Below are 14655 nucleotides of genomic sequence, written 5' to 3'. Positions count from 1 at the left end.
GATATTCCCCAAGCTCATCCTCAAAGTGGTACATTGTCACATTTAAGTGTTGCTGAAAGACTCCTCACATGTTGCCTACAGTGACTCAAATGATACCATATATAAAAATTGTAAGCTTCTTATTACAGGAGTGTTTGGAAAGTGCACAACACATGCGGGTGCTAACATAAATAATGGCACAGAAACAGCCTTGGTGTTGCACAGGGTTCAAAAACACTCTTTCCTACACCCACACCCTCCTTCCCTCATATGGCCACTCCACCGAGTTCCTGCTCACTGCCTGCTATGGTTCCTTAATAGTACACAGAGCTTGGGGCAAAGTGCACCTCTTGTGCAAGCTGTTGTAAGCTACAGATAACATTTTCTCTGTTAATATGGCCTTGAACAATGCCAGTGTTTTTGACTTGCAGACTTTTGGATAACAAAGCTGCTAGAAATGGTGACATTTCCTATATGCATTTTCAGCAGAGTAACTGAAATAATTAAGTAGAACTTCCTTAATTATCAGTATAAGCCTTCACCTGCAGCTTCAGCTATGTAGAAGCCTACAGTAAACTGCTACAAACCTCTTTAGCAAGGGCTCAGTATTCTCGAAGTGGAAGAGTTAAAAATAATTATTTCTAGCACAGTCAAATGCAAGAGAGAGAAAGCAAGGAAGCTAGTGAAAATGAGAGGGAGTGACAAACTGACATCAACCTTAACTGTCTCTCAAGCTAGAAAGGCCACTTTAGGGATTTTTTACTCCACATATCAAGTAACAAAGATCAGAAATGGCTATCTAGAATACTAGAGGGATGGATTAAATGGATAAAAAGAGCTCCAGTTAGATATGGGCTATTGTCCAGAAATTAAAGGAAACTGAACAAGAATGTGAGACCTTGTTAGAAATGACAGCAGATAAATCTATCTTTCCCTTTGTGCTACCTGAAAAATACAAACAATAATTTAGGGTGCAAGGAGGCAGCAATAAACTTCAGTACAATGCCAAGAGGTGCAAGAAATGCAAGGTACCACCCACTCCACAAATGCCCTACAAGTAGCTCACACAATATATCATTTTACTTAAAAATTGTAAAACTGATCTTTAATGCTAGTCATTAGCAAATCAGATTGTGATAGAATCCTAATATAGTATCTCAGTGTCTAAATATTAGCTATATTACAACAACACACTAAGGCTAAATCCTGATTGATTCGCTATCCTGCTGTGAACAGTAAAAAAGATCCATACCTCATATATAATTATTCTAATTCAAGATAAACTGCAAGAAGTAAAAATAGGAGAGAATACTGAAGGATGGGAAAGGAGAAAGAGCATGAGGGTAACAGTAAGTTTCTTCTTAAACAATACTGAAAGCAGTATACTTTTCTGTATCTTTTGCTACAGAGCTTTTTGGGTTACTGATCTATGGAATTTAGATACTGGTGTTGTTAATGAAATCAAAGTTTTTAATCACTTGTGTACATCCATTTCCCAACATGTTGAAACACATTTATAAGCCACCTCCCAACCATTGTGCTATAAAGCAAAAAAGTAAAGTATCACAAAAAGAAAACCTCTACTTGAAATTGAAACCAGTAAAAACGAATGAAAAATTCAATACAAGGAGAAAGGGATGTTAAGGTATTACATATAGGGCAAATAATGATTAAAAAAAGTCCCAGAGGCCTTAGGCAAAAGTCTTAAGGTATTTAATAGAAGCACAAAGAAATTATCCAAAATGATTGTCAGGGGACACTGGATCCACATCCAAGGGGCCACAAAGCTACAATCACTGCCAATTTGAGATGTGATTCCTATGTGGTAAAACTCATGGAGGAGCCCTTGAGTATATCCAGGGTCTATGCCATTTACGATTTTAATAATCAATAGTGCCAGGTTAAAGTCAGCCTGATACTTGGTAGACAGCCAAGATCTACAACATGGGGTGGATGTAATATGAACACAGCTGCTCCAATCAATGAACAAATGTATTATATTCTGGCCTAGCTGCATGCAGCTGTGTTACCCTGCAAAGAGAAATCTCAGTAATTGAGACTTGTGGTCACAAGGGCATTGTACTGCCTGTCATGGTATACAGACCAGACTCTGTTGTAATAACTGTAATGGGGATCCTTTGAAACTGCTAGAAAGAGAGAGACCCCTAGCTGTTCTCGTTAGTGCTCTAACCCGACACCTAATTACTAGCACAATATTATCACCTGGGCAATACCTTGGCCTAAGCCTGGGCCTGGATTCAGCAGTACTAGAACGAACTGCTGACTGACTAAACAATAGCAATGCATCTATAATGGATTGTCATGGAATAAATAGGGTTCAAGCCTGAACAACAAAGCATTTTTGCATCAAGTTAGACATATAGCCCACATATGTCCATAGAAAGGGCATGTTAAAAGTAACATTTCTAACCTGACTACCTCTGAACAAAAAAGAGGAAGAGAATTTCTGATGCTAAAGCATCTACACTGTATTACGCAGAACCGAGTCAAACCAGCCTATCCCAGGCTTCCTAGTGCTCTCCGCAGCTGAAGCTGCTCTACTCCTCTGTTCATAGCGCACTATGGGAAAACTGTCCACACTGCACCTTACAGGAAGTTGTTGCAGCCCACTGACACATCCTGTTAGGCCATCTTTTGGACATTATGATAGCATTCTCTCACCTACCAAAGGCACCTGTTGGAGCAGGATGACGACGTTAGAGACATAGTGACTCAAACTGGCTGATGCTGTTTGTGACTCTCAGTATAGCCGCTGATGCCCCAATGTAAATCAGTGCTTCTGGAGCAGCGCAACAAGCACAGACTTGTGGGATAACATTGTCATGTGGACCTGGAATGACCACTAATGAGAAGCTTCACAAGAAGAAAGCTACATTTCTGGAGCTTTGTAAGCAGCTTGCCCCAACCTTCCAGTGTCATGACACATGCAAGAGGATGGACACAGAAGCAGGTTGCTATATCCACCTGGCCACTCCAGACTGATACAAGTCCATTGCTAATCAGTTTGGCACTGGAAAGACAACTGTGGATAAAGTGGCAGTGGAGGCTTCTGTGGCAATCAGGCGTGTGATTTACCATAAGGCTGTGGGCTTAAACAATATCCCTGAATTACAGCTGGTTTTCAGAGAATGGGGCTTCCTAACTGTGCCAGAGCCACTGATGGGATTCATGTGCCCAGAGTTGCCCTCAAAGGCACATGAGTACATAAGCCACAAAGGATACTACACTATTGTTATGGAGGTCCTTGTGGACCACAGAGGCCTATTTATGGATGCCAAAATGGGCTGTACTGGAATAGTCCATGATGCCAAGGTTTCCTGCCAACGAGGAATCTACCTTCATGGTCAGGCTAGGAAACAATTCTCACCAGACAATGCTGGCATAAACGGAGTAACTCTCCCCACTCTTATTCTAAGGAACCCCGCATACTACCTTTTGCCTTGGCCTATGAAACTGTATCCTGATCTCAGAGGCCCTGGCCAGAAGGTTTAATTACACTCTCAGTAAGTGTAGAATGGTGAATAAATGAGTGTTTGGCAGACTGAAATCCCTCTGGGACCATTTATAGAACTGTTTAGATTCCAGTGTCATCAGTGCTGCCTGCATTGTTGTAGCTTCCTGTGCCCTACTCAATCTTTGTAAAGCCAAAGGCGAGCCATTTCCCCCTGAACGGACCTAAGACAGAAATGGATTGCTGAACCAGAACACTCAGCCAGACAGTGTGCCTCATCATGTGTTTATTATTCACATTATTAAAATACACATTATCTTATGGAATGCAGTGATGGTAATAAACTTTCTTAATAAAATAAAAGCCTTTATTTGTGAACATGGCATTATTACAAAAAAATATATTAAAGCACTGTCAGGCAGGCCAGCTGTCATTACTCTATCAAAACAATAGCAATAAACCAACATCAGTTGTAAAACCAGTAATAAAACATAGTGCATAAAACAAACAGTGAACTGTGCAAATAGTGGAACTAGTGCCAAAAAGCAAATATGTCCTACTTTTCCGTGTTCTCTGCCCCCACCGCCAGTTCTCCTTTCCTTTTCTTGCACTTTTGGCACTTGGTGCCCCTGCACAGGGGCAGAGGCCTGCAGGGAGCTATATTTGCCCTCTTCAGTTGTGTGAAATCCCAGTTGCAGGAGTCAACCAACATAGAATTTTCCAAAACGTTTGTGGTTTGCAGCACATGGTCTCATGGAGGGAACACAGGATGTCGTGCAGGAGCAGCAGGATTCTGTACTCTTGTGATTATTAGCACAAGCAGCCTCTCAATAGGTCTTTCTGTTGAACTCTATCTTTCTCCCTCAAGCAACGTTCCTGCTCCAAAAATCATATTGCCAGAGTCTCCTCATACACTATAATTCTGTCCTCATGCTCTTCAGCCTGTGCCTTTCCACTTGTCATGAATCCTTTTCCCTTTCATATTGCACCTGCTTGTTGGCCCTGTCTAGAATATCCCATAAGTTTATCACAGAAACTCTAACACTAATCTGTGACAGTTTGAAATCTCAGGCTCCTGCTGCAATCTGGCTTTGCTGGCGAGGTACAAGGGCCTGCAGGGGCTGAAGGACCTGCATGTCCAACAGTACATTGTCTCAGTATTTCAAAAATGGTTCAGTGCATCCGCTAAGTGCCTATAGAATCTCAAAGCCAAAAATTGACATTTCGATAATGCTGCTTCAGTATATTGTAAGAGGAATGCTTCGGTTCCCAGAAGCTCCATGGACACAACAGAGTTAGAGTGAAAGAGCACAAACAATGGTAAGATAAAATTTACAAATGTTATATGTTTAAAGCAATGACACTCAACCTATTTACCACTGTGGGCCATATATGCAGCACTCTGTGGCCTGGTCTACACTACACAGTTAAGTCGATGAAAGGCAGCTTAAGTTGACCTAATCATGTCAGTGTCTGCGTTACAGCTATGTCCCACCAATGTATGTACCCTACAACACTGACAAAATAACTCCACCTCCACGACAGGGATAAGGCTTATGTCAGTGTAGTTAGGGTGCTGCGGTGTCTGTGTAGACACTGTTACTTACATTGGCTGTTAGCTCTCTTGTCAAATGTCACTGCTCCAGGGGAGTCATGAAATGGACAAGAAAGCTGGGCAGCTAGAGCCCAACTGTCCCCTACTTCCTTGGAGAGCTGGGGCCAGCCCACAGGGCCTGAAAAGCAAATAATTCTGGGGGACAACTAATCAGATAACAGGGATGGGAGTGAGGTCAAAGGGTCAAACAAAGGGAACCGGATGGGGACACCGAGCAGAGAACGCCAGACAGCGCCCACTGCTCCTTGAAGGCATCAACGGAGCCAGCGGATGCCACCCAGAGGAACTCTGCCTGGATGTATGAATGGACAGAGGATTGGAAATAGGCCCCACAGCCACAGGAGACCCCATCAGCTAACCTCCTCTCCCTGGTTTTATGGATGGCCGTTTTAGCCAGGAGGCTTTGTGGGGCCACGGATAGGGAGTGCATAAATAAAAGGGTGAGGGGAAAAGTGCAATCAAAATCTTAACAAAATATTTGTGAGGAGCTGGAATAGGGGCTGCAACTTGGCGCACTCCAAATAAACGTGCACCATGGTCTCCTTCATGAACAGAAAGGGCAGGTGTCTGGGACGAGGGTAAACTGTGCCAAGTACACACCCGTGCTCATGGCCCCATGAAGGAGCCGCCAACCGATATCCCCAGTGGGCCTCAGGACCAGGGAAGAGTATAGGCTGGCCCACCAGGGCGCCTCACCCTCTAGAGGTGGCAGGAGGTCCCGTCACTTTTTGTCAGGGTGGGACACGAGGGTGAGGAAGTGAAAGGTGTGGAGCACGAGCGTGTATAAACGTTTCCTTGGCGCGGTCTGGAAACAAACTGGCTGCAAGTCGTGCAGCCGGCTCATGGTGAAAGTTTCCTTGGCGCGGTCGGGAAACAAACCGGCTGCAAGTCGTGCAGCCGGCTCATGGTGAAAGCGCGGCAGGGGGCCGGCTGGATCCATGGGACAGGGGCCTGATGAAAAGGTCCGGAGGGCCTGGGGTGGAAGGTGGGCGAGGCGTGCCCTCTCGCAGGACTCGGTTGAGGTAGGCCCAAGCAGCAGGCAGCAAAGCGGCTCTCACCTCCTGAAGTATGCACTGGGGAGTACGAGGCCTGGAGAGCCACATGCAGTGAGCGAGCATCAGGGGATCCAGCCAGTCTTCCTGGTCGTAGTCCAGGAGGTCTCTGACTCGCTTTACAGTAGTTGCTTTTGAGCTGCTTAATCCACTCCTGTCACTGATCCAGTCAATCCCCAACTCTGCCAGCTTTTTTGCTCTTTCTTGATATGCACAGACATTTCTAGCACTCTTACTGAACTCGACTGTTTTGGTCATCTCACACCAGGGATTTACCAAATCTGCCTGATCTCATGACTAGGTTGCAGCGTACATGGTTAAGGACTTCTAGGCAATGGCCACTGCAAATGCACAAGAAGGTTCACTCTGTTCCAGATGGTTTATGTAAAGTGGGGCAGTGTGTCCATATGCACAGAGCATCCCATCTAACTAGGCCGTACCTATCCCATAACTGAAGGCACAGTCCCCATGATCAGGTTCTAAGCTTGGTAAGAGATGCACTGAAGCAGTACATCAATATGTATATTATACAAATGCACTTTATTATATGATTTACATTTTCCAAATGTTCAGATATTCTCTAAGAGCTTCCTAAGTTATACTGCAATATACTGGAGGTCAGGAAGAGAAGGCTGCACAGTAAAGTGAATGGCCCTACATGAAAGTATATTTTCTCTAAAGATTCAAAGACTTACACAATCTTTCCAAAGATCTTTCTGCTGTAGATTCAAGTCATGAGAGAAAAACATCCGCAGAGGGTACATATATAATCCAATACAAAAATCTGTGGCACCAAGACTCAGAGCCCAGGTCAGTTAATTTAGGCTTATGTGGCTTCAACTCCAGGGCTGAAAATTGCAGTGTAGACATTTGGCCTGGAGCCTGGACTCTGAAATCACCCCCACTGGGTCCCAGAGCATGGGCTCCAGCCCAAGCTCAAACATCTACTCTGCAATTTTATAGCCTTGTGAACCCAAGCCATGCTGCAGGTCTTCTACTGCAGTGCAGACAGACAATTAACCCAAGCATAATACCTAGGAAGAAATAATCTATTTGTTTAAAAAAAAAACACAACACATTGCTGTTTATATAATAATGTCTGAGAAGCGTAAAAGACGAAAACTTCGTAATGCCTCCAAACACAAGTCAGACGGCAGAGTGCTGCTAGGAGTTGCAGGAATTATGAACAAGGTTCTGTGAGCTAAGCTGCACACTACACCTGAATTATGGAGCAGGAATCCTGGACTACGCAATAATGATTTTTCCACCCCTTCCTCACATTAGTACAAACTCTTCATTATTGATTTCAACATTAAATTGAATATATTTTATACAGATTTGTATATTGCAAGCACAAAGATGCTTTCCAGAAATTGTCAAGGAGAAGCAGGATGTTGCACCAGGGAGACAAAATTCCTCCTCCCTTGTTACACCTTGACAGTAATTAACTGTTCCACTGCACCCAGACCTACTGCCTGCCTCTACATCCAACAGTGATAAAGAATTTTTGTTAAAATGATCAGCAATGAAATAGTTAATCTAAAAGAGCATAATTAAACTGCAGTGTTAACTCCCAAGTGAGATGCATGAGGCATTTTATGTTGGGGAGGAAATTACACAGTACATTTAAATTGATGAATAATTATGTAGCTGCATAATCATATTATAAACAAATGGGCCCCCAAATGAATTAGACATGATCCCCAAGGGCAAGAAGGCATTATCAACAAGCAAAGCTTCAACTCACGAAAAGCTACCTGACTGCACTGGTCAAAAACAAGAAGAATAGTCTAACTATACTTCCCTTCCTCCACCTCCTCCCCTAAGGAGTCACAGGGAAAAAAGCTGCTGTCCTAGAATAAAGGGCTTTTACAATTTGATGGAGAGACTCTAGATGACAAAAACTAGAATGAAACCTTATATGTGTGTGTGTGTATATATACATACATACATACATACACACACACACACACACACACATACGGACACCTACCTGAGAATGTATGGTACTGTGATCTACATGGGATTCACCGCAGCCAACATACGAACATCTATTCTGTCAAACAAAAATAAGAGAAATAATTATGGTGCAGTATACTCTGTTAATTCTTTTTAGTGAGTTGTCAAAACATACCTGCCAAACAAAGTGATAAGGCTTCCAAATGCATTTTTAATTGACGCTATTGTATATTTGCAGGATTCTGAAAAGAGCAAGGTATCATGCAAGGTAAGGATTGCAATAAATAATATAGTAAAGCAATGAGAATGCTGCAAGATTTTCCTCTGAACTTCCTTGATTTTGAGGGTGGGCTTAGACAATGTTTTCGATGTATGTCTTCTTCAGCCATTTTAACTTGATCTTTTTCTTATTTAAAAAACAAAGTGTCCAAGATATTCTGAAATGCCACAAAATGTAAATATGCCACTCTCAATTGTGTGTGTATTATCTGGGATCTTTAATTCAGAGTTAGCCTCTAATCTGTCAAAACTGTTAATATTCAATGTCAATCATTTGAACATCAGGGCACATTTATATGCACATCAAGGCTACGGACCATCTGAACATTTTATAACCTACATATTTATTACCCTTGAAGGCTAATAGCCATCAACACTCCATCTTTAAGTATGTGCCATATTTGAGTTACAAAATGCAGAGTCTATTTATAATTCAATAATTCTATTATTGCTGTTCTGATCTAACATGTATTTGCTGAGCTGGTATGCAAACCTGAAGCTGTCAGTATGACACTAAACTCAAGACATTGCTATTAGTCCCCGTTTCCATGAGCACCAAACACAAGCACTTAAGTAATCTGTACATACTGTTTGTGTACATTAACATATATACATAGATGCTGCTCACACAAAGCGTTGGTACTTAAACATCAATTGCATTAACTGCTTTCTACAACTTTAATAGCATGCATTTATAGAAGATAAGTACTGGTTAAGCAATGAGGCACAATTAAGTTTCTATCATGCTGGGATCTCACCACGTGCTGGGTGTTGGGTTAAGGACAAATGGGAAGGCAAGGTGCCAAATCATCCAAGAAGAGGAGATATCACACCATGACACCTCCTTTGAAGTGTCTTATTGTGACTAAAATACCACCCTGTGGAAATACTGGTAGGAAATTAAAATAAATTATTCAATAAATGTCCAAGATTAAAGCGAATATAAATTCAAAACAGACAAAAACTGATTTTTGTTTAGCAAATGCCTGGTGTTCTCTCTTTTCCCCCCTCCTTTGGTTTTGTGACTTTTCCACCTGATCTTCCGATCCTTCCCACTCCTTCCACTTTGGTTTTCCCTGCTAAAAGTTCTTTTAGATGTAATTTGGTAGCTTAAAAAATAGCTTAATGAGAACTTGTATAATACTTCAGCTAATATTCTCTCTTTTTGAGAGAAAGAATAGAAAAATCTGTTATTTTTCTTGCAACCAGGATTCTCTTGAAGAGGAGCTGGGGATGGAAAGCAATTTTAGAAATATATACAAACTGCTCCCTGTCACGTTTCAGCCTAGGGCTGGTCTACACTAGGGGAGGGGATCGATCTAAGATATGCAACTTCAGCTACGTAAATAACGTAGCTGAAGTCCAAGTATCTTAGACTGAGTTACCTACCATCCTCACGGCACGGGATCGACGTCCGCGGATTCTCCTGTCGACTCCGCTATCGCTGTTCGCGTTGGTGGAGTTCCGGAGTCGACAGGAGCGCGTTCGGGGACCAATATATCGCGTCTAGATGAAACGCGATATATCGATCCCTGAGAAATTGATTGCTACTCGCCGATACGGCCGGTAGTGAAGACGCACCCCCAGATTTGAGTGTTGACAAGAGATATGTATCTGAGCTGAGGAGCCGAAAAACCCTGCTCAGGCAGTTCTGCAGCACCTTGAAGGATATTTTATAGCTGATTCAGCTGCACTTCCACTCTTGTATCACAGAGATGCACCTTAAATCAGAGGCAACATTCTCTCTATTCATTTTTTAAAAACATCTGGAAGCCCCCCTTCATGCCAAAAGCTGGGAGGGTGACGCAGCAATATATCTTAATGCTGGAGGTAAGGTGGTTAAATTATTTTAAGAGGGAGAGGGAAAAGAGGTAAGTAGGTAAGGACAAAGCCCGAAGAAAGAATACTTTTTAAATGTTTGTATAGGATTTTTAAATGTTTGAATAAATGTTTTTTACTTGTTCTGCTTGGTGATAATGAAGTGACACTAGGTCAGGGATTCTCACAACAATTTTTTTGGTGGCCTAAAATACTTAATTAACTTTAGGAAAAACAAATAAATATGCACATATAAATGTCCATATCATTGTAATTTATGTAGGATTTTTTTTCCAGACTCAATAATAAAAATAATTAACAGCTGTGTCTATTCTTTACTGGGCTTAACAGAATAGAAACACAAATAAGGTGCTTGGTATGTTCTTGTCTTGATTTAAAAAAAAAAAAATAGATGTGCTAGTTACTAAGTTTGCTGTGAAAAGTGATATTAACAAACATACAAATATCACTTTTCACAGCAGACTTACTAAGCCCCAGCAAGCTTTGAGACAAATTAAGCCCTGGATGGGGAGGTGGATATGCAGGTATAGGGGGCCAAGGGCACTGGAAGGGGGAGTGGTCTTGGGGCCAGAGCTTCCCACCGTATGGCCTAGGAAAGAAGCCTGAAACCCAGTGGCTGGAGACTTCCACCCCCTGCCCAAGGGCTGAAGCCTGACCCCACTAGCCCTGGGAAGGTGGGGAACTCACTAGCTGCCTGCGCCTCCAGCTCCTGTATCTCCAGAGGTGGGCAGGGCCCAACCACTGCTGGTTTTTCCCTCCCCCCATCACCACCCAGGAGGTTGCAGCCACAAGGAAAGTCCCTGGTGGCCACATGCGGACACAGTGGCTGCATTTGAGAAACACTGCACCAAGTAGTGTTGTGCTCTGACAAGTCAATATTTACTGTAAATACCAATAGTATTTCCACTCTTTGTAAAGCAACTCAGGAAATGTAATTTGTTGTGATGCATTAAGACCTTCCCAGGACTTCTGACCAGGTCGAACATAGGATTTCCTAAAGCTATTTTATAATTTACCTCACTGACAAATAACCCTGGAAAGGCCAGTGAACAAACAGTAAAATTTCATTTTTAAACTCATGATCATTTTCAGTTACAAAATATAAGTGTGCCTGAATCTTGGTTACAAAGCAGACCACTTTGAGGCGAAAAGCATGCATGATAAGCTTTGATATAAAATAATGTTTAGAATTAAATTTTAAGCCCCTCAGAATAGCTGTTTGAGCAGGAATTGCTGCAAACCTTTATATACAGCTTCACTCGAGGAGTATCCAGATTTATCACACACATCCCCTGCAGTAGGTCAGCTTACCTCTAAGCATGCCCAAAGGTTTGGTCCTCTAACTTTGCAATCCTGACAAGTGCCCTGTTAATAAAATATAAATAAGGAATTATTTTACTAATCCAGTTTCCAGGGATTGGTTCTTAGCCCAAAGCTATTTAACATTTTTATCAATGACCTGGAAGAAAACAAAGTCATCATCACTGATAAAAGTTCGCAGATGACACAAACATTGGGGGAATGGTAAATAATGAAGAGGATGTGTCACTGACACAGCACAATCTGGATAGCTTGGTAAACTGGGTGAAAAGAATGAGTTTTAGTATGGTTAAATGTAAATGTATACCTCTAGGAACAAAGAATGTAGGCCATACTTACAAGATGGGGGACTCTACCTTGGGAAGCAGTGACGTTTGAAGAAGATTTAGGGGTCATGTTGGATAATCAGCTGAATATGAGCTCCCAGTAGGATGCTGTAGCCAAAAGCGCTAATGAGATCCTGAATGCATAAATAGGGGACTCTAGAGTAGCAGTAAAGAGGATTTTTTACCTCTGTATTTGGCACTGGTGTGACCACTGCTGGAATACTGTGTCCAGCCAGTTCTGGTGAACACAGTTTAAGAAGAATGTTGATAAACTGGAGAGGGTTCAGAAAAGACCCAGGAAAATGATTAACTAAAGCAATGGTTTTCAACCTTTCCAGACTACTATACCCCTTTCAGGAGTCTGATTTGTCTTGCGTACACCAAGTTTCACCTCATTTAAAAATGACTTGCTTACAAAATCAGACGTAAAAATACAAGAGTGTCACAGCACACTATTACCAAAAAATTGATTACTTTCTCATTTTTACCATATAATTACAAAATCAACTGGAATATAAATATTAGGGTTACGTTTCAGTGTGATACTTGAGCCTGGTTTTTCACTTGTGAGTTTTGTCTGAAGCTGTAGCCCCGGGCAGTGGGTGGGGCTGATGCCCAAGCCCTGCTGCCCGGAACTGAAGCACTGTAACTTAGCTTTACAGGGCCCCCTGTGGCATGTGGTTCCAGGCAATGGCCCTGCTTGGCACCCCTAGTATCAGCACTGCACTTGTAATCTCCCTACATCCATCCGGAGACCCGCCCCTGAGGGTCACAACCATCAAGTTGAGAAACACTGATCTAGACTGAGTACCCCCTGGAAAACCTGTGCATATGCCCAGGGGTATGTGTAACCCTAGTTGAGAATCAGTGAACTGAAGGATTAGAAAATATGCCTTATGACTGAGCTCCTTGAATCTTTCTCACTAGCTTAACAAAGAAAAGGTTATGGGGTGACTTGATTACAGTCTATATCAGTGGTGGGCAAACTACGGCACGCAGGCCACATGCTGCCCACGGGACCATCCTGCCTGGCCCTTGAGCTCCCGGCAGGGACAAGGAGCGGGGGGCCGAGGGGAGGGGGTTGGATGTGTCGAGAGTTCTGAGAGAAGCAGTCAGGGGGCGGGAAGTAGGGGAGGGGGAGCAGGTAGGGGATGGGGGCCAAACTGTTTGGGGAGGCACAGACTTCCCTACCCTGCCCTCCATACAGTTTTGCAACCCCAATGTGGCCCTCGGGCCAAAAAGTTTGCCTACCTCTGGTCTATATGTCCCTTCACGAGGAACAAATATTTAATTATGGGTTCTTCAGTCTAGCAGAGAAAGGTCAAACATGATCCAATGGCTGGAAGTTCAAGCTAGACAAATTCGAACTGGAAATGAGGTGTACATTTAACTGTGTGAGTAATGAACCACTGGAATAATTTAATAAGATCATGGTGGATTCTCCATCATTGACAATTTTTAAATCAAGATTGGATGGTTTTTCTAAAATATCTCTGCTCCAGGAATTATTTTGGGGAAGTTCTGTGGTATGTGTCGGACAGGACGTCAGACTTGATCACAATGGTTTTCATAGATTCCAAGGGATGAAGGGACCACTGTGGTAACATGGCCCAAGAAAACAAGAATCCAATGCAAAACAACACAAAGTAACTGGTACTGCAAATGAAGACTTTAAATACTCAGTAGATTATCACCAGATGAATTTACAATTTTTGTAATCTAGTCTTAGTTTAAAATCAAGAATTTTGTTGATGCCATTCAGTTTTTGTTCCACTTCTATCACCTTATTAGAATGCACTAAAACTCTCTAAATTTCTTAAATGTTCTAGAATAGAAGGGAATAGACATAAAGAGAAAAGCCTGCTATACAGCACAATGTGATATTTCACTTGTTAATTGGGGCTTTAAAAGGAAACAGTGTAAAGTTTAAGTACATATACCATCCCATTTTAAGCTTTCAGGGTCACACTGGCAGACACTGGTTATCATTTTAACACCAGCTATTCTGGGGCTTGTCTTTCCTTTAATACAGAAGCATGAATTTTTTAAATTGCAAAATAAAGAGCATACAAAAATATATAGTAGCACAGGAGGGCCATATTTCTGAACAGAGAAACAAGACCCCAACTGTTGGATTTTCAGTTTCAGAAAATATACATAAAGCAGAAGAAGTTGGAATCTTTCTCCACCTCAGAGCCATGATAGTTATGAATTTTTAAAAGTTTTAGCTGGCATATTTAATGAGGTTGGGGGTTGGGATAGCGCAGCGCTTTGAGCACTGGCCTGCTAACCCAGGGTTGCGAGTTCAATCCTTGAGGGGGCCGCTTAGGGATCTGGAGCAAAAATCAATACTTGGCCCTACTAGTGAAGGCAGCGGCTGGACTCAATGACCTTTCAGGGTCCCTTCCAGTTCCATGAGATAGATAGGCATAGGAAGCAAAGGTTAGATAGAGCAGAGGTTCTCAGACTGTGGTCCTTGGACCAAGAAGCATGTGGTGGCCCAGTGAGAGTTGGCTGGTCACAGGATGCTAGCTTCTTCTCCTTATTTTCTCTGATAATAGCATTAAAAGTCAACTAAAATACAATACATTTTTTTTTATGTTACTTTTCCACCTTAGTGACTGTAGTTGCTACAGGGACGTTACCTGATTGCAAATGAAAAGGGAAGCGGTCTGTACAATCACAAATAGGAGCCAGTCCACAAAAGTCTGTCTTAAAATATAGTCCATACTATGAAAGAGGTAGAGAATCCTTGAGACAGGCTAGCTGGAACTGCTGGTATATAATTATTCATCTTTAAATGTAATGTATGAA

At 42.3% G+C, this 14655-nt stretch overlaps 1 protein-coding gene across 9 annotated transcripts in view; it reads right to left on the bottom strand.

Moving 5' to 3' along the window:
- The window catches only part of USP33 (ubiquitin specific peptidase 33), a 96092-nt gene that overhangs the window by 73635 nt on the left and 7802 nt on the right, over positions 1-14655 (bottom strand). For all 9 annotated transcript variants that reach the window (XR_004001706.1, XM_030573561.1, XM_030573565.1 and 6 more), the window contains exons 3-4: positions 11507-11560; positions 8112-8174 (exon numbers count right to left, since the gene is read on the bottom strand). Coding sequence is in view for 8 of the 9 variants with exons in the window: in XM_030573561.1 (XP_030429421.1) it covers positions 8112-8174; positions 11507-11560 (117 nt within the window). In the remaining variant the exon portion in view is untranslated. The remainder of the gene's footprint in view (positions 1-8111; positions 8175-11506; positions 11561-14655) is intronic.

Source organism: Gopherus evgoodei, chromosome 8 (assembly GCF_007399415.2).
Source record: "Gopherus evgoodei ecotype Sinaloan lineage chromosome 8, rGopEvg1_v1.p, whole genome shotgun sequence".
Lineage (NCBI taxonomy): Eukaryota > Metazoa > Chordata > Testudines > Testudinidae > Gopherus > Gopherus evgoodei.
Note: the sequence above shows the minus strand (reverse complement) of the source record. Positions and strands in the feature narration are given on the sequence as shown.